General features: G+C 27.6%; 1 protein-coding gene across 1 annotated transcript in view; it reads left to right on the plus strand.

Moving 5' to 3' along the window:
* LOC136089213 (uncharacterized) overlaps positions 1-22002 on the plus strand; it is a 43581-nt gene that overhangs the window by 14999 nt on the left and 6580 nt on the right. Inside the window, exons 4-7 of the mRNA XM_065814963.1 lie at positions 5169-5203; positions 7564-7781; positions 16192-16401; positions 16725-16900. Coding sequence (XP_065671035.1) covers positions 5169-5203; positions 7564-7781; positions 16192-16401; positions 16725-16900 — 639 coding nt within the window. The remainder of the gene's footprint in view (positions 1-5168; positions 5204-7563; positions 7782-16191; positions 16402-16724; positions 16901-22002) is intronic.

Here is a 22002-nt window from a genome sequence, read left to right on the forward strand (position 1 = left end):
TCACTTTATTTAACTCATTCAAATTTGTTATCTTGAGCCTTGAGCCTGTCAATAAATTTAATTGATTCGGTTACTAAGTTTTATTTTTATATATATATATATATATATATATATATATATATATATATATATATATATATATAAATATATATATATATATATATATATATATATATATATATATATATATTAGTATTAGTATTAGTAACTTAAGTTACCCACAAAAAAGTTTTATTGTCATTTTTTGTGTAAAGCATCTTATCTGTTGCAGGCAACAATGTTAAATGCCAAAGAATGAGAAAGCTATAGTAACTACGGGACTGTATTTTCATTTTGCAGTTTCGCTAGATTGTTAAGTTTAAATTTTGTTCATTTTATTTGTCCAAGCTATTTTTAAAAGAGTTTGTGCTTTGTTGCATGACAACATCATCTGGTAGTGTATTCCAAATCGAAGCAACGCTGTTATTAAATAAATGATACTGTTGAGCACAGTTCTTTATGATTTCTCTACGGTATTGTAATTGTTTGTCAGCTCGTTGAGAGACCTTCATAGGTTCTTTGTGCCAGATTACTTTTTTTTTTAAATTCTCTAGTTTGTTTTTTTGAGTTAGATCTCCTTGTTAGCGTCTCTTTTCTACTGATAAGCATTTAATTGCTGAACAGCGAATAGAGTAATTAAGGTTATGAAGATTGTGTCATATCTTGGAAGCACGTTTTTGAATTTACTCTAAAATTTTAATATCTTTTTTAAATAAGGCGACCATATTGACACTGCATACTCTAAATGTGGTCGCACATAAACTTTATAAAGTTTACTCCATATAGTAACATTTCTAGATATAAATGGATTTTTTTAGAATTCCAAGCATTCAATTAGCTTTATATGATGCTTTTGTGACTTGATCATGAAATTTAAGATCAGATGACAAAACTATACCTAAATCTTGTTCAGTTGTTGTTACTTCAAACTTAATTCTCTGGTGTGTGCTAAGGTCATTTATATAGTAATCAAATTTTAGTAAATTAGAACTCCCTAGAATATGCATTACTTTACACTTACTTTTGTTGAGTTGCATTTGCCACATTCTTGTCCATTCTGTAATCCAATTAATATCACTCTGCCTTCGTTCACAGTCTTTTTTGCTTTCAATTATGGCAAGTATCTTTGTGTCATCAGCGTACATTTTACAAACGCTGTTTATCTTATCAGGCAGATCATTAATGTATATAATAAACAAAGTAGGTCCTAAAACATAACCCTGAGGAATTGTTTCTCCTAAAACAACATCTTGTCGACGATTTGAAAGGAAAGAGTTTATCCAAGAAGAAAGTTTACCAACAATCCCATATTTTTCCAGTTTAAATAATAATGGTTTATGCGGTACTTTATCGAAAGCTAATATAACAACTGTCGATTTTTTATTTGATTTTGCAAAGGTTATAAAATCCATAGTTTCCAAAAGATTTGTGACACTTGATTTATTTGTGACAAATTCATGTTGACAGCTAGATATAAGATTATTATGAAATAAATGTTCTGTGATTTTATCTCTAATTATTTTCTCAAGAATTTTACAAGTAACAGAAGTGAGGGAGACTGGTCGATAATTTGCTGGATCTGTTTTGCAGCCTTTCTTATATAATGGAGTAACATTAACTTCTAACCAGGACTCAGATAATTCAGATTAATCAATTGAATGTTGAAATATAAGCGATAATGGTTTGGCTAATGATTTTACACACTTTTGTAGAACTGATGAACTTACGCAGTCAGTGCCAAATGATTTGTTTGGATCTAACTTGAGTAAATGTGATTCTACTAGAGATTGATCTATTTTTAATGAACTGATTGTGTTTGATGTTCTGTTTAGGAAATGCGGTAGTGTGTGTACATTTCCCGTTGTGAAAACGGATTGAAATTGCAAATTTAGTACATTTGCTATATCCACTTTCTTTATGCTAATATCTAATTCAGTGATCAATGCATTAATAGGGCTTGATGACGCACGTTTAGAATTAATATAGTTGAAAAGCCTTTTTGGATTGCATTTATTGTTTGCTAAATCTTCTTCAAACATTCTAATTGCTGAACAAGTATACTTTTTGATTTGATTAGGAACTGTGTAATAAAGATTGACTAGATATGGAACTTTCCACTTTGTATTTCTATTTTTGTACCATAGTTGTTTTTTTGTTTTACTTAACTTAATAATGTCAATTGTGATCCAAGGTTGATGCTTTTTTTGTGTGTGTTTTGATATAGGAGGTATGAATTTAACACATAGTTTATAATATATCTGTCCATTTTTTGTAGGAATCATTGATACTTAAATTTTTAAATATAGCAATCCAATCATAACTATTAAAAGCTTCATTTAGTTTTGCATAGTTACCTTTTTTATATCATAATTTTGAGAAAATAAATGAGGTTGAGTAATTTGATTTTTCAATGATGAGATTCCATTTGAGCAGTAAGTGACCTTGTATTGTACATCCAAGAGGCAGATCAAAGGCTATTTTAATTATTTTGTCTGGAGAGTCTGTTATAACAAGATCCAATGTGTTAATGCATTTATCTTTCTTAAGCATAAATGTTGGTGAGCGTATGCATTGATACAAAAACGAATTATTGTGTGTGTCAATAAATTTGCTATAATTGGTTTGCTTGGTCCTTTGAAGTTTGTTGAATAGTCATCATTCCAAACAATGTTATGTTAAAATCGCCTGTGAGTAATAGTCCCAAAAAACGGTTACTATCAATAGATTTTTTTAGCTAAAGTTATACAATTATTAATTTCTTTAGCAGTTTTCTCCATCATTTTTGGTGGGTCAGCAACTTGTTACTTTTACTGATTGGAAGTGAAAGTCATAGTTATTCAGAATTTTCAAAAGTAAAGCAAGAATGAATTTGAGAAAAACTTAATTCAATTACGCTTAGGCAAGTTCTTGAATAAATAGCAACTCCTCCATGACCATTTCATTCATGTCTGAAAAGATCATAACTTTTTATACTCGGAGATGATATTTCATTAAACCATGTTTTGGTAATAAATATAATGTCTATAGATGTTGAGAGAGCAATATCAGATAGTTCAAGTAACTTTTCTTTGATTAAAGATGTAGAATTGGTATAAAGATATTTAAGTCTGAGCAAGTGATTATCATTTAGGAAGTTATTATTATTATTGATAGAATTTATAAAAGGTTGCTTTTTATTGTTTACTGTAGAATTTTTGCTAAAAGTTTTGTAGTTGTTGAGGTTTTCGAGCATTAGCTGCTGTTTTGGTATCAATGAATGGATGTTTTTCTTTACATTAAATAAATGGGTCTGTGAGACATCAACGCAGTGGACCTGGTCACCGCAAATGACAAATCTAAAGGGCTGATCAAGAATACCATTTTTGTGTAGATCTTTCAGCTATAGTTCTTTCAGGTCGAATGTGGATGTTTTTAAATATACCTTTTCAAAGGCATTTAGCAATTACTTGGTTGCGTGCATCGTTATTTTCAAATTCAACTATAACTGTTATTTGCAGCTGTGTTTTTACATTTCTTTTTCGGTTTGAACTAAATACTTTGGCATTGGCATTGAGACTTAGTGAATGCAAAGTATCTTGAACTGTCTTAGTTTCTTCTTCTTTTTTTTCAAGTAGATTACTTTTGTTTGACGAGATGCCAATAAATATGGCTTTTTTGGACTTATTTTCACTAATTTTTGAGTTTTCTGATACTGCTTTATAATTGCAAGATTTTGGGGGGAACCAGGTTTGTTAAATGATGAGGCAATATCTAGATATAAAGGTTGTGTTGATTGAGTGGTACATTTTGCTGTTAAATTTTCTAGTTTGGAAGTTTTATCATTTAGTTCGCTTATAATATTATCCTTCGTTGCATTTTCACTACGTAGACATTCAACTTCAGATTTAAGTTCAACCACACATTGTTTTAATTCAAACAACCATTCATCCAAAAGTTTGATGGAAACATTTTCCATGTTTCTGGCTGGATCAACTGATGGACCATTAACCATTTTTAGATCCACCATATATATTTTAAACACAGTATTTATATAAAATTTTTTGTTTTTTTTCAGTATATATATATATATATATATATATATATATATATATATATATATATATATATATTTTTATATATATATGTATATAAATTTTTATAAATATATGTATATATATTTTTATATATATATGAATATATATTTATATATATATATATATATATATGTATATATATTTATATACGTGTCACATGATAGAGCGGAAAATATTTATCCACGAAAATATCACCAAAATATTTCACAACAGAAAAATTTAGAACCGAAAAGTATACTTTCATTGCAGGATCGAATTACAAAATCCTTTCTTGCGCCGAAAGTTTTAGAACCGAATTTTAAAACCGAAAAAGTTTAGATCGAATTACAAAATCCTTTCTTTTTTTATTTTAATTTAATTTAAAAACTTTATTTCAAAAGATTGAGGTCGACAATAATTTGCTGGCCTCATTTTTCCTGATTCGTCTAACTACCATCCCATTAGTCTTCTTCCTATCGTAAGCTAGGTTTTTGAATCTTTAATTAACAAACACTTAATCTCTCATTTTGGATCTAATAACTTACTTTCTGATAATCAATATGGATTCTAATTTTCTCATTCTACAGCTGATTTGCTAACACTAATAACCTATAGATTTTATTGTACATTAGATAGAGGTGGAGAGGTTAAGGTTATCACTCTCGACACTTCTAAAGCTTTTGATAAAGTTTGTCATACTGGTCTTCTCCATTAGCTTTCTTCTTATGGTGTATCAGGTATAATCTATAAGATTATTGAGTCCTTCCTTTCCAATTGCAGTATAAAAGTTGTCCTTGGTAGACAGCATTCTTCTTCATATCCTCTAAATTCAAGTGTTCCTCAAGATTCTATCCTTAGCCCTGTACTCTCTTCAGTTTACATTAACGATCTTCCAGATATTCTTACATCTAAGGTGTCATTGTTCGCTGATGATGCTACCATTAATTCTTAGTTTGCCAATGAAAGGCTTTTTTCTTCTTTAGTTTTTGTCAAGTTTAAGCATAAACAAAGATTTTTTTTTTTATTAGTTTTCACTCTTTAATAATGTCACAAACAAGTTTTTATGTTTTATTTTAGGCAGAACCAAAGTATAGCTTTTTGCCATACGATTGGTATGTAAAGGAATTTTTTGTACTTTTTTTTTGTTAGCATAAATTATATCATAAATTATTTTATTGTAAATTATGTTATTGACTATTAACAGACATTAAGTAGGAAAAGTACAAGGAAAGTACTTTTCAAGCTGAAAATATTTAGCCATTTTAGCATATTTTTACAAAATAACATGCTAGAATGGTTATTTGTGTCAGCTAACTGGCTTAATTCATTTAAACTTTTATGCAATGCCATACTAATGGAATAGCTTTGGAGGATGCACAGATAGAGGATTGTATCAGAGGTCCTCCCATATACTTTTTAAAAGTTTTTTTTAACCTTATAAATATCAATAGTTTAGATTTTCATTTTATTGTATATTAGCATGGTTTTATGACTCATCAAAATACACAAAATGTTTTAGTGTTTTGTCATTTAAGATCTACACCAAGAAGTTTGTTTTTCAGAAGAGCGTTTAAACTCAGATTTTTGAAGCATTTTTGAAAAAAAAGCAACAGTGTTTGCAATTGTTCAATCATGGTGTGTTTATTGTTCAATCATGATTGCTCTAAAAAAAAAACTCCTGCTATAGCAATATATGGTGCAATATAAATTTTTTCTTTAAGCATACATTGTACTTCTGCTCTGATTCTTATCCAAAGTTCAAACAAATGATCTTATTTGATATATTGATGAGATTTTAAGACAATAAGTTTACAGTTAGACAACGTATTGCCAATTAAGCTAGGTGGAGATTTTATCTCGCAAACTTGAGAATTATATATATTTTTTTAAATCAAGACCTCGCCTAATATCTAGCGTAAGCCTTTTATAATGATAAGTTTAACTTGTTTGGTAGTTGTTGACTTTAATATGGTAGTTGCTGATTTAATCAAAACTGAAATTTCACATTTAGAAGTAATATTTATTTAATTACACTTTTGCCAATAAAAAATTTACAGTTGTAACTTGTAAAAAATAATTTCATGACCGGAGCTAGGAGAAGACAAATTTAGTCTAATCACCATGCCCCAAAATAGTATGTAAAAAAAAACAAATAGTATTTCATTTCAGGCCTCAAACAAGAATGATAATTAAGTTCTTAATAAGTAAGTTTTCTTATCTAAGTAACCTTATTAAATTCCCATGATATTTCTATCTATTGCTTTTTCATTCAATGTATTTTTTAATAAAAGTTAGTATTCACTTTTTTTATTCAATAAAATAAAGTGAATGAAAAAAATGTGTCTAAATAATAGAATCTTTTACAATCTAATACTTTTTTTGATTTTTGATTTAAGTTTTGTCAAGTAATACACAATACTAAACTTTTTCGGTAACAAGTCAGCGTTTTTTATGGCCATTTTACGTAAACCACACCCAATTGGAGTATTATGAATAACATGGTTAGATAATGAAACTGAACCTAATGTTGTTTGTTGATGAATTCGCGTGGCCTCTTTATGTTGCGCACTGCTTAAGTGCGATGCCAGTAAATCTTTTTTTATTGATACTGTTCCTGGTTTGATCCTGGTCATGGAAAACAATTTTGTTTGACTTATCCGTTTTTCAAATAGTTTACATAAACTGCATCTTAATCTTAAAACTTCATTTCCATTTAAATCATATTCTAACTCGCAATTAAAATGTTTTTCCCACTTTTTAACTGTAGATAATCTGCATCTGTGGTCCTTATTTGCATCCTTTTATTGCTATTAATTTGAAATTAGCAAGTATACTAACAAACTTTGAAGTTTTTTTTTAATAACTATTTAGAGTCTATATTGCCTTTCACTATTCTTTGCAAAATAAACTTATAAAAATATCATTAAATTTTTCCATAATGAATGAGCTAAATCAGAATAAAGCCCTTGAGAATTCGAGTTAATAAAGTGACTTTTCAATCAATTAACTTTTATTTCTTTTTTCAATCAAAATCTTTTATTTCTTGATTCAAATAGGTATTTAATCGTTTATTTTTTATAAATTTTTTCTTCCTTAAACAATCAGTCTTTTTCCTGCATTTGAACATTTTTGCTAGTTGATTTTCTAAATCTTTTATTTTTCTTTCTTTTACTTTATGCTCCGCTTTTAAAAAAAAATTATCGTTGCAGAAGTCACTGCAGAAAAAACTAATCGCGAAGGTGCGAAAAGTAATCGCGATCGCGATACGCTTAATTTGAGCGCTGTACAGTTTTTGTTGTTGTTATTGTTGCTATTTTACTTTTACTACGGGTAAAAACCATTACCTTCCCCAATATAAGATCAGTTTAATGTTATGACACGGACATATTTTATACATATTTCTATATTAAAAGTATATATATATATATTATTTGATTTAGGTCTATGTTATGACTTGAATTTTTTTTTCTAGTAATGAAGCATCAGAAATGAAAAATATTTTAGATGAAACATCCTTACCACCAAAAGAAACTACTTTTCGAATGTCTTCTTTTGTTTCTTCATCATCAAGTTTTGATAGCAATGATCTTGTTGATCCACCTTTACCTTCAACTCCTAAAGATCCTTCGTTTATCGATCAGTCTATTGAATTATCGTCAATATTTAAAGAAAATGCTCAAAATTACCAAGGTATTAATTTCTTCTCTTTGACTATAATAAAATTTGTTAATAGTTGTTTTTAATCAACTCAAATTATTTGATTAATTTAAGAAATAACTTTAGTTAGGCAAGCTTTTTTTTGATCAAGTTTTTAATTATGTTGATATATTGTCACACCTCAATAACTTCGAAACAAAATCTTGAAAATATTGCGAATAATCTGTTCAAACAAAAAATCAGATCGTAGTTTTGATATTGGTATCATTTTAGTTAACACCTTTGGACCCCCGTTTAAACAAAGAGCCATAATCCCTAGCAATGCTTTGGATAATTCTACTGGGTTATTCTCTGATCTACCAAAATAGTTCCACTATGGTAAAGTAAACTTTTTTTAACACATATTTCATCATGTAGTATGATACATAATTTCTGCTTATCCATGAAGAGAGTTAAAAGTTAGTTAAAATGCGATAGTAGTGTCGTGGTAGAGCACAATTAAGTAGCCTCCTCATCTGTAGTGGCCTACTCGGCCTTGAATTAACAAAAAAAAAAGTTGAATTAATAAATTTGTTTTTATTAATATTAGAAATTTTTAAAGTAATTCGAGTGAGTGTTAAAATAGGCGGAAGTTGATAATCATTTCTTAAACGATTATATAATGCCCTTGATGTTGAAAAATATACAAAAGAGCGTATAACTATCTCAGGTGTATAAAGTTTATCTCCAATTGTTTTTGATCCTATCACTGAAATATGTTGCATAGCTACTTTTTTATTGTCCATTTTCAAGGAGGTTAAAAAAAATGAATCTCATCAAACTTAGACCAGGTGTCAACATTTATGATAATCATAAATGTTGACACCTGGTCTAAGTTTGATGAGATTCATTTTTTTAACTTAACAGTGAATTGAATCATAATATGATTCAATTCACTGTTAAGTTAAAAATGTGACACTTAATCTCATAATGAAATATTTCGAAGGTAAGATTTTCATATTTTTCAAGTACAAAAAGAGGTATTCCATTAAAATATTGCAGAGATTGTACAACAACAGCGATCAACCATAAACAATATAACCAGATATTGGTGATCACTGCTATTGATAAACTTGTTTTTAATGTCACAAAAAATAGCGTTATCCCTTTTAAGAAATTTGTCTAGCTCATCATTTAATGTACTTCTAATGCCACTTAAAGATCTTTTGGTAGTTCTTTCAATTGGATTAACAGTTAGAATCTGAGATAATGCTATTCCCAGCCATACAGAAGGAGCATTTTTTGGTCAAAGTTTTCCTCCACTCACTATAACTGTATTAAAATTTGGAGGCCAGTGTAACTCACAGATAACAATATACCTGGTAACAACCAAATTAGAGTTGGGAATAGCCTTTATCCATTTTTCACACTCAACGTTATAATTTAAAAACTGATACACTAATATTTTATTAACTTCATTAGATATTTTGTTTTTTCACTTTGATAGTTGGTGTGACAAGCATACACACAACATTTATTTGACATGATGATTTAATCTAAATTTTGAAAATGTTTAAATTGTATAAATTTATTAACATTATATTATATTTCATTATGTAAATATATATCATAAACGACATGACATTTTATCTGGTCTGAACGCAAAGAAATAGTTTTTTTTTGCTATGAAAAAGTAGACCTCCACAAAAAAATTTATGTCAGTGTAATCTACAAAGAGAGTGCTTAATATTCTTAAAGAACACAGCAGTAATAAATTAGTAAAATCATTTATCTGATATTATCTTTGACAGGCTGTTTTTCTTTCTGTAGGTTCATCATCATCTTTCTCATGAACTTGTTAAATAAATGAACAGTGTTAAATAAGATAAATTTTTTGTTAAGTGATTTTCTTCTTATTTATATGTATATATATATATATATATATATATATATATATATATATATATATATATATATATATATATATATATATATATATATATATATATATATATATATACATTTATATACATATGTATATATATATATATATATGTAAATTATGTTAGTGTATTTTACAAATAGAGTGCTCAATGTTCTTAAAGAACAGAGCAATAATTAATTAGTAAAAAACACTTATCTAACTTTTATCTTCAACTCGGAGTTTCACCATTGCTGGATCATCAGTAACTCTTCCTGATGATCCAGCAATGGTGAAACTCCGAGTTGAAGATAAAAGTTAGATAAGTGTTTTTTACTAATTATATATATATATATATGTATGTATGTATATAAATATGTATATATATATGTATATATATATATATATATATATATATATAAATATATATATATATATATAAATATATGTATATAAATATGTATATATATATATATATATATATATATATATATATATATATATATATATATATATATATATATATATATATATAAACAGTATTGTGAAAAAGTTAAGAACCACAAAAAAAACAAATCATAATTTATTTTTATTTTTAAATTTTTTTTTAACCGAATATATTTTTCTGGTAAAAAGAATAATAATAGTAAATTTTAGAAAATAGACAAACAAAATAAAAAATAATAATAGTGATAAAAACTTTTAAACAAATATAAAAAATGTATTTAAAGTTTTATAGGTAATTTTTATTTTAAAAAAATTGTGAAAAAGTTAAGAACCACAGAATAAAAAACGATAATTTTTACCATCTAATACCGCATAATTCTACCATGAATTTTTAAGCACTCATTTATACGATTTGGCATTGAGTCTATTAAATTCTCTAAAATATGTTTGGGAACATTTCCAAGTATTGCTGGTAAAATATTGCGCAACTCCTCAAGGCTCCTAGGTGCTTTCTTGGCAATCTCTTTATCAAGCCAACTCCAAAGATTTTCAACGCAATTTAGATCTGGGCTATTTGGTGGCCAAGTTAGACGCTCAATATTTTTACTTTCGAACCATTCAGAGGCAATTTTAGCCCTGTGACATGGTGCATTGTCTTGCTGAAAAATGAACCGAACGCTTTGCTCAAGTGCATCAATTGACGGTAACAAGTTGTTATTTAAAATATCGACATAATAAGTAGAGTTGAGTCGACCATCAAATAATTTAAACATACCGAGACCATAATATGTCATGCAGCACCATATTCCAACTGACCCGCTACCTTGTTTTGTTCTTTGAACGATACAATCGTGATTATATTTTTCTGAAGGCTGCCTGCGAATCATAATTCGGTTTTTTTGGTTATCAACCTCGATATTCATCTCATCACTGAACATTACCGTCCTCCATTTTTGTTTAGACCATTCTTTGACGCTTTGGCAAAATTCTTTTCGCTTTTTTATATGTCGTTTGGTAAGTCGCGGTTTTAGAACAGCTTTTTTCCATAACATATTGTTAGCTAATAGTTTCCTACGCACAAGTGATGCCGAGGCTTGACGTCCATTTGAAAGCTTCCATTCCCTTCCTAATTCATGCAACGGCATGGTTCGATTTTTCTTTGCCAACCTGATTAAAAGGCGATCATCATTGGGTGTCGTCAAACGCGGTCTTCCAGAACGATGGCGATCAACGTAAGATTTCGTCTCTTTGAATCTTTTGATGATTGTTAGCACCGAACTATGTGATCGCTTTACTATTCTTCCAAATTTCGTGAGCGGATTTACCTTCCTGGTGAAAATGCACCACTTTTACACGATCTTCATAGGTAATAGCTTTTCTGCTCATTTTTTCAAAAGGAAAGAATTTGTTTTTGTTTGAAATTAAATACTTTTTTTAAAAGTATTTAAAAAAAGTAATTTTTTTCAAATGTTTTTATTGGTTCTTTGGTAATAACTCAGGTCATTAAAAGAATATTTTAAAAAAAAGGGAAAAATAAATTTAAAAAGACGTTTCCGCCGCATTTAGCACAAAAAATTCTTTGTGGTTCTTAACTTTTTCACAAAAAAAAATAAGAAAAAATTAACACATAATATTTAATCCTTATTTTTTATAGGTTCTATTAACTAACTTTAAAAAAAAAATTTTCTTCTTTTTTCTGGTGCTATATTTAATGTTTGAAAAAAAAAGACTTTCATTATCTATAGAATAAAAATTAATTAAATTTATTTGAAAAAAAAAAAAAAAGTTTTATTTAGTGGTTCTTAACTTTTTCACAATACTGTATATATATATATATATATATATATATATATATATATATATATATATATATATATATATATATATATATATATATATATATATATATATACAGGGTGTTAGCCAGCAAAAAAATTCATACAGCGTTTTAGCGAAATTGGGAATTTAGGTGCTGCCAAAAAAGAAAAAAGAGCTCATTACATTCTGACATTTAAAAAAGTAGATACAATTTTTTAGAAACAATTAAGTTTCAATAAAAATTTTCTATTTTTCCTAGGTTATTCATAGGAATATTTTTCTATTTTATATTTCAGGAATATTTTTATATTTTAAAAATGTTTAATTCTAATTATTCAACTTGTTTCATTTTGAGCAATCTTCGTCAGTTTTCATTTTTAAATCGCTTATCGCCTTTGTTTAATACTGTAGAGAGAAAACAAGAACAAAAGACAATTGTTTGCAATTTTTTCAATGAATGAATTAATAAATTTATTCATTGAAACTTTGATCTATTTTAATTGCGTACATCACTTTTAAATACAGTTTTAAAAGGTTTAAACGATTAGTTACATATATTGTCTTCTGTTATTTTTATTTTCATTTTTAAATTATAAATGTAAAAAAAATGCTAAATAGTATTTAATTTTTAACAAAACATTTTTGACGATTTCCAAGATCCTCTTGTAACTTTTTAACTTGCTAAAACAACTTTTTAATTAACGACACTCAATAAAAAACACTATACGTTATACGTAGGAATGCCAGAATTTTACGGCTTTTACGAAGGAAAACACTAAAAAAAAATTGTTACAGGTTTTTAAAATCCGTAAAATTTTAATTTTCGTAAAATCCAGACGTTGGCAACCCTAATTATATGGAAAGATTTTGAATGTTTCAGTTTTTAAATACTTTAGCATTTTATAACTAAAAATTTTGAAATACTTAAAAAAATTTTCTTAACTTTCTTACATAGGTAATCGTATTATTGTTCATCATATTTTATATTACAATTTTTATCATAGATACATTCAAAAGTTAAAAAACTTATTTGAGTCGATAGCTTTTAAATGAAAGTTAAATTAAAGTTTCCAAAATTTTAATAACTTTTAATTGAAAAACTTGGTTGGCTCACCAAATTATTATTGGTTGGCGATTTACAAATTATTCGAACTTATTTATTTGAAGTTAGCATGATTTTATAAGCGTATTATGTCCAAACAAAAGCTTTAGATGTTATATTTTTTTTCGCTTCAGGTTTTTTTAATATTTGAAGAAATTTTTCTCTTTTTTATATAATTTTCTAATCCTTTTTACTACCCATAATAATGAATTTAAAGAATACCATTTCGGAGACTTTAGATCACTTTCGCTCATCGACGTTAACTAAATTTATATAAAAATCTTTTGAAAAAGTGCCTTAATTTTCTATAGATCCTAGTTCTAATCGTTTCTGACCTATGTTAGCTTTATATAGTTGTCAAAATATAATATTTTGACAACTATATTTCTATCAATTTTTACAAAAAATACAAGAATTCCGACCAAAAAAGAACTTGCAATCAAGAACAAGCGCCAATAAACGATCGAAACAGATCAAATTTTTATCTATGATGTTCATTTTACTAAAAATCGTGTTTATTTAAAATCTTATTCGAATTTGGACAAGCGATTGGGATTAAAAAGATTTAAAAAAAAAAAGAATCTACAGTCTGGGTTTTTTCGCTTTAAACATTTATATTTTATGATAACGCAAAATTTATCATTTTATTTTTTTCGTCTTTTCATGATTCACAGACTTGATCATTTAACGAAAATATGTCGTAGTCAACAAAATATCATTGAGACGCTATAGTATTTTAAAATGAGGGCATCAACTAAATTTAATCAGCATATTTAAATATCTAGTAAATTAGGTATTTAAGTAAAAAAATATGTTTAAATACAGAAACTAATTTTTTTTTTTTTTTTTCCAATTTACAGATATGCATTAAATATCTACTTAAATTTTGTATTTGTAAATTTAAAAAAAAAAAAAAAATTTGTAATTATCGTAAATATTGTTAATAATTAATAATATTATAATATTATTTAATTATCTTCGTTTATGTTTTACGCAAATATAAAATATATAATACGCTTCATTGCATGTTTTATTTTTGATTTTTTTGTTGTTATTTTCGGTTTACTTTACCAGCTAACTTATTTTACCGAAATTATTAATAAATCTTTTAATATAAAAACGTTATTAACTTATTTTAAATTATAATATTTATTAATATGCAAATTTTATTTGTAACTTTCCTAACTTAAGATAAACAGCAAGAATGTAAATAAAGATTTTTTGAATAATAAAAATAAATTAATGAATTAATTTATTAAACGTATTGAACAATTTTAACTGGAGAATAACTGACGTCATTAAAAATTAAAAATAATTTTTTTTTCAACTTTTGAAAGAATGATCTTGCTTGTTAATGACGACACGTTTTTTCACATTAAAAAATTGATCTTAATTCTTAATTCATTAACTTAATTCATTTCCTTATCCTGCATACTGATTGTGTTTTTTACTCGTCTAGCGCAACACTTTAAATCTGAAACTGATTTAATTTTTTTTTTTACCATGATCTTAAGAACCTTTGGGAATTTTAAACCAAGTGGGAAACCGCGTTATATGCGGTGCCATCAGGCTGGCTAACACCCTGATATATATACATATATATATATATATATATATATATATATATATATATATATATATATATATATATATATATATATATATATATATATATGTATATATATATATATATATATATATATATATATATATATATATATATATATATATATATATATATATATATATATATATATATATATATATATATATATATATATGTAAGTATGTATGTATTTATCTATATTTTCTATATTTATTTATATATTTATATATAATTTGGTATAATTATAGTTATAATAATATAATTGTAGTAATAATATAAATACTTTCTTACCTGAAATGAACCAGTAGCAAAAGTGACATACTATTGACAGTTGTTGTACTGGTGAAATGTATTTATAAAGTACAAAATTAATAATTCATTAGTAATTCACTCATGAAATTCACTCAGTAAATTGACAAAAATTCTTTATAACTTTTTACCACATATTTACAAAATGATAATGGCTATAGGTTTTTTTATTTCAAGTTTGCTTTCAAGGCTGGTTTTACTGAACTCCAAAAAACAACTTGAAATCTGATTTTTCAAGAATGAATACATGTTTCTTGCATTACACTTTAGTCAGACTTCAGATTTGAAGTATAACTTGATATTTCAAGCTCTCTTCTTGCATTCGGAAAAGATTTTTGCTTTTGCAAGAAGGCTTTTTAAATCTAATATGAAAACGACCGGTTTTCAAGTTAGACTTGAGTTCGGGTTTGCTCTTTGCATTTGCTCAAATTTCAGATTTGAAGTATTACTTCAAATTTCAAGTTCGCTTCTTGCATTCCACCCTTAGTCACATTTTGTTTTAAGTCAAAAGTGTCATTTGAAAGCTGAAAGGCTGAAATAAAAGTGATAATGCAGCAAAAAAGTTGTATTTTAATAACAAATTAAAAAAGGGAAAACCCATGATTGTGTGTAAATTAATTACACCATTAATTAAACAAACCAAATATATATATATATATTTATATATATATATATATATATATATATATATATATATATATATATATATATATAAAGTATTGTAAGCCTAACTATGTTAGACTATTAGACAGGTAATCCTACTGGTAAGCGGCCTATTTATTTTGTTTTTTAGTTAAGATGTCTGACTGTACCTCTGTACTGCTCTTTAGACGATTTTTGTGTTTGTATAGCCAAAATGCAACGGGTGCAGAATGCTTATTCTTCATCATCAGAGCCTTTTTTTAAGCCGAGAATGTTCAGTTCACCATTTTGTGATACATTTTCTTGAGTTTAAACTCTTTGCTTGACATTGCGCTTAATAATCTGAAACAAATGAAATCAAAACCTACAAAAAAAAACCAATTTTTTAAAAATGTAGTCTTGTTAAAATAATCATTATTTTAACAAAATGGCGTTTTGAAAAAATGGCATTATTGTAATGCCATTTTTAATAATGCATTTTTTTACTAAATTTAAAAATCTCACCTAGCAACCTTAATTTCTTTTTAAAAAGAAGAGTGTTTATGTTTAATAAAATTTTGTTTTTGTGTTAATTTTTATTTAATATTATAGACATATATTTTAAAGTCTCATTTGTTAGGTAGCAGCCTCTATAATTTAAACCAGAAACTCGACGCACAAAAGATTATTGCAAATGGTTATTTTGTTAAATCTCCACCAAATGATAAAATCAGAACTCAAGTTTCTAGATGGCAACACCGTTGGTTTGTTTTATATAATGCTACACCAGGTTTTGAGATTTACTACTATAAAAAAGTTAACCATCAAGAGGATGGCGAAGAACCTTTAGGTATTGATATGTTGTTTTGTTTTTCTTTTTAGTGGCTTTTGGCATGAAAGCTAAATACTTTCAAAATAGTTTACTATATATTTAATACTTCACAGTTTAGTTAATCATATGGTATTTCATACATGTTACATAAATATATTTTGTAATATGTATGAAACATCATACCACATTTATGTTCAATCACTAAATCTTATAACAAAGCCTGCAGTGTTACTTAAGTTCAGTGTATCTTTTTTTACAGTATGTGTCAATGAAATATCGACACTCACAGTATGTGTCGATATTTCATGATATAAATGCTTGAAATTTCTAAATTTTTTAAGGTAAAATAAAGCTGCACAATGCTAGCGTTACTTCTCTTGTGGGTCATTTTCGTTTTCGTTTTGTTATAACTCTTCATACAGATGAACGTGTATGGCATCTTTGCACTGATGAAAAGGAAACCTACAACACTTGGTTTGAAAAATTAAAAATTTGTTGTCCCTCAAGTCCTGTTTTTGTAAGTTTAAATTACCTTTTCAAAAAATTTATTTATTATTTAAATTAATTCAGCCTTTGTGTACCATTGAATAAATAATAAATCTAGTTAGGGGTTGTAAAACTTGACCTAACTTCTAAGATTTCTTACTTGGTTCGGTTTTCTTTATGTGTATCGTAGATAGATTAGCCTGCCTAATTTGTTTAATAAACTAGTCAAGTTGATTCATAAGAATTAAACTAGCAAACACGTTTAACCAGTTCGAAAAAGTTTAAACAGTTAAAAAGATATTTTCTTAAAATTGTGTAATATGAGGAAGCAGGCAAATGGAAACTTTTTAAACTCTTTTTAAATAAAATTAAATGCCTAAAGATTGCTTAAAGTTTTTCAAACAGTTGCCTACCCTTTATTTGCTCTTGGTATGGCATAAGCTGTAAAACATGGTCTAGCTTATAACAATATTAGGTCTCAAATAATGTTTTAAAGAGTTATGAACCTTAAGCTAATAGCCCTTGTTTCACATTATCTAGCATAGTTCTCACATACGCTACACAATATAAAGGTCATTTGATCTCAAACAATATGCAGGATGACTAAATCTATGCTAAAGCTAACCTCATTTGTATGAAGTTTAGCACAACACAAATACAAACAAAGATCATATTATTTAATGCCTTTCGCTGTCCGATTTGTGGATGTCAGTTGTGTTTTGTATTGCGAAAAGGCCAATTTCATCATCTATGTGTCACATGTAATAATGCACTTTGCTTGATATAATTTACGTCACCATGGAACAGTGCTAGTGAGTTATTTGTGACGAATGGTGCTCATTTACTTATTGTTGGTATTGGTAAGCAACAATACTCATAATTGTTATTGCTGCAGAATAGTGAGAACTTAACCATAGCATCTTTTGTCAACTCAGACAAGTTCTTGAAGTCTCCATTGATGTTTAATTTAAAAGCTGAATATATTTATAACACTTAAGATTATTTTTTGATTGGGTTTTGTTTATATTCAAGGGCATTATCTTTTTAATTCACTTTATTTTACTCATTCATATTTGTTATCTTGAGCCTTAAGCCTGTCAATAAATTTGATTGATTGATTTGGTCACTAAGTTTTATATAAAGACATATATATAATATATATACATAGATATATGGTCATATTATAATAATATGGTTTAACTCCCCGTACAGAAAAAGCTTTTAATGTAAGGGGGGGGGGGGTTAAACCATATAATAATAATATGGTTTAACCCCCCATACAGTAAAAGCGTTTCTACCAATGTTGGACATATCTTTCTAAACTTAGTAGACAAACACTTTCCAACATCTCACCCCCTAAGTAAACTATTAATCGAAACACCATCGAATTGAGTTACATTTGCACCAATAATATCGAAAGGATAATAAAAAGCCATAACAAGAAAATTTGTTCAGAAAAACCAAAAGAATACCCACCCTGCAATTGCATAAAGAAAGAAAACTGCCCTATAATAGGAAAATGTAGAGCCTCTAATGTTATTTATAAATGTATAGTATCCCCCCTAACACCCCAGAAAAAGTATATATTGGCCTAGCAGAAGGTGAATGGAAGAAAAGATGGGCTAACCACAAACACTCATTCACAAATAAAAAGATGAAAAATTCAACCACCCTTTCAAAGTATATATGGCAGATAAAATAACATCAAAATTAACTTGGTCAATAATTAAATAAGTCCCCGCCTACAGCAACGTAACAAAAAAAGCTTGCTTTGCCTTCATGAAAAACTTTGTATAATATCATACAAAGGTACGCAAAAATTATTTAATAAAAAAACAGAAATTATCAATTTTCACGAAATGTCATGAAAACAAGTTCTTGCTTGACAACCACAAGCCCAAAGATTAAAAACCAAACCACGCTCGCAAATAGTTATAGTTTTATAACTGTTTTTGAACGCCACGATGTTTATTGAGTATATTTTTTAGCGAAAAAAACAATGTATTTTTTACCTGATGATTGCTAAACCCATGTAACTTTTAATAGTAAAAATCATGTAGTTATTTTTATTTAATCTTTTCAAAAAGTCAATTATATACCTCTGATATCATTCATCAAACACTCTTGCTGAATATATGCTCACAGCAAAATTAAACTTACTTATTTATATAAATATATATATATATATATATATATATATATATATATATATATATATATATATATATATATATATATATATATAAATATGTATATATATTTTTATATGTATATATATTTTTAAATATATGTATATATATTTTTAAATATATGTATATATATTTTTATATATAAATGTATATATATTTTTATATATACAGTCTTGGCCATAAGTTTGGAACCGATTAGGTTTTTTGATATAATTACACTTTTTATACCCAAAATATCAACAAAAACTTTTGAAATCATTTTTATTTTAAATATTATATACAAGTAAATATTCTGTCATGTAAAAAATGGTATCAGTATTTTGAATAATGTCCTTTGGCACCCAGTACTGCTGCTATTCTCGCTGGCATTGAATCGGACAATTTCGCGCAGTATTCTGGGGTTATGGCAGTTGTCCATACACGCTTGATGGCATCAATCAGAGACTTCTCTGACGTTGGATTTGTGGCAGCAACCTTCTGCTTAATCATTGTCCACATGTTTTCTATTGGGTTTAGGTCAGGACTTGAGCCAGGCCATGGACCCAAGACTTCGATATGTTTCTGTCTTAGCCAGTTGGTTACAACTGCTGCTCTGTGGCAGGGTGCACCATCATGCTGAAATACCTTACATTTCAGAATGTTCATGTGAGTGTTCAACTTTTCCTTTAATATCCCAAGGTAAACTTGAGCATTGATGGTTGTATTCTTTGGCATGAACCATATGCCACCTCGACCTGATGCCGAGAAACTTGCCCACACCATAACGGTAGGCGCCTGCTTCACAGTGGGAACAACATACCTGATGTTGTATCTTTGTTTTGCAGGTCTCCTGACATGTCTGATATATGAGGCAAACTGAGAAAAAGTTGACTCATCTGAAAACATAGTTTTTTTCCAGTCTTGTGCAGTCCAGTCTTTGTATTTGCGACAGAATGTCAAGCGGTCACGGATATTCTTTTTACTTAACATGGCTTTCTTTGCTGGATGACATGATGGCAGCTTGAATTCCTTCAAAAGGCGTCTTCTGATTGTTCTTGTACTGGCAGGAAGTGATGAATTTACTGCTATCTGGAGAGATGACCATGTTGGATTTGCAGCAGCAAGCCGATGTATCACCCTATCCGTTGTGGCAGAAGTTATGCGAGGTTGTCCAGACCTCTTTCTGGATTCCAGAGTGCCCAACTGCTTTGCTCTTGCAATGCCTTTGGTGACAGCAGACTTAGATATGTGCAGTATACCAGCTATTTTACTGTGAGAATAATTCTGCTGGTGTAGGATCATCATCTGTGCCCTTTTCTCCTTCGACAATTCAATACTTCTAGTCATTTTACGCACTGTACATGTTAATGTAGAATACTTACTGCTAATAATATAAATAATTATAAATTAATAGATCTATTTTTATGAATAGTATATATTAATGAATGATAATTTGCAAACATTTATACAAATAAAGCGATTTATTTGCATATTTTTACTTCTTATATAACAATAAAAGGATAAATTAATTAATTTTATACTTATAAGAAGTTAAGCCTTACCTTTCGCACTGATATGCAGTTAATATATATGTAAATCAGCTAATTAATTGATTAAAATATAATGTATAGTTTGTTAATATAAGTAAGTATATTTCAACATTAGTTCAACCGAATATTAGTTCAGGTAAACATTAGTTCAAGGGAACGATAGTTTAGGCATTGAACAGTGTATAATGCAGCTTAATGAGGGTCATATTGTTCACGATGCTCTGCTGCGGTGTAAAGTTACACGATTCACATTTTGCAACGATTAAGAAGTCGCGAAGGCATTTAACTATGCAACTGATGCTGCATAAACACGATGCTGCAGCAGTTAAATGCCGTACGCGTCATTGAAACGTTCCTATGAGAAAAAAATTCATCGGTTCCAAACTTATGGCCAAGACTGTATATATAAAACTTAGTGACAAATAATTTATATATATTTTATACACACACATATATATATATATATATATATCTATATATATATATATATATATATATATATATATATCTATATATATATATATATATATATATATATATATATATATATATATATATAGATATATATATATATATATATATATATATATATATATATATATATATATATATATATATATATATATATATATAGATATATATATATATATATATATATATAGATACATAGATATAGATATATACATATATAGCATTAGAATTAGGTTCGGCATTTGGCAATGCCAACCTAACTGCCAACCTCAAAGTGTTTGAGGTCGGAAAAAATTGCTGACCTGGTTTCAATCTTTTATGATAAGACCTTTGTTTCAAATTTTTTTTGCCGACCTCTAAAAGATTGAGGTCGACAATAATTTGCTGACCTCATTTTTCCTGATTCGTCTAACTACCATCCCATTAGTCTTTTTTCTATCATAGGCTAGATTTTTGATTTTTTTAATTAAAAAACACTTAATCTCTCATCTTGAATCTAATAAATCACTTTCTGATAATCAATATGGATTCTAATTTTCTCATTCTACAGCTGATTTGCTAACACTAGTTACCTATAGGTTTTATTGTACATTAGATAGAGGTGGAGAGGTTAAGGTTATCACTCTCGATGATTCTAAAGCTCTTAATAAAGTTTGTCATGCTGGTCTTCTCCATTAGCTTTCTTCTTATGTTGTATCAGGTATAATCTTTAAGATTATTGAATCCTTTCTTTCTAATTTTAGTATAAAAGTTGTCCTTCATAGACAGCACTCTTCTTCATATCCTCTAAATTCAAGTGTTCCTCAAGGTTCTATCCTCAGCTCTGTACTCTCTTTAGTTTACATTAACGATCTTCCAGATATTCTTACATCTAAGGTGGCATTGTTCGCTGATGATGCTACCATTTATTCTTGACTTGATAGGAAGCCAACACTTTTTGATTA

This window comes from Hydra vulgaris, chromosome 13 (assembly GCF_038396675.1).
Source record: "Hydra vulgaris chromosome 13, alternate assembly HydraT2T_AEP".
NCBI lineage: Eukaryota > Metazoa > Cnidaria > Hydrozoa > Anthoathecata > Hydridae > Hydra > Hydra vulgaris.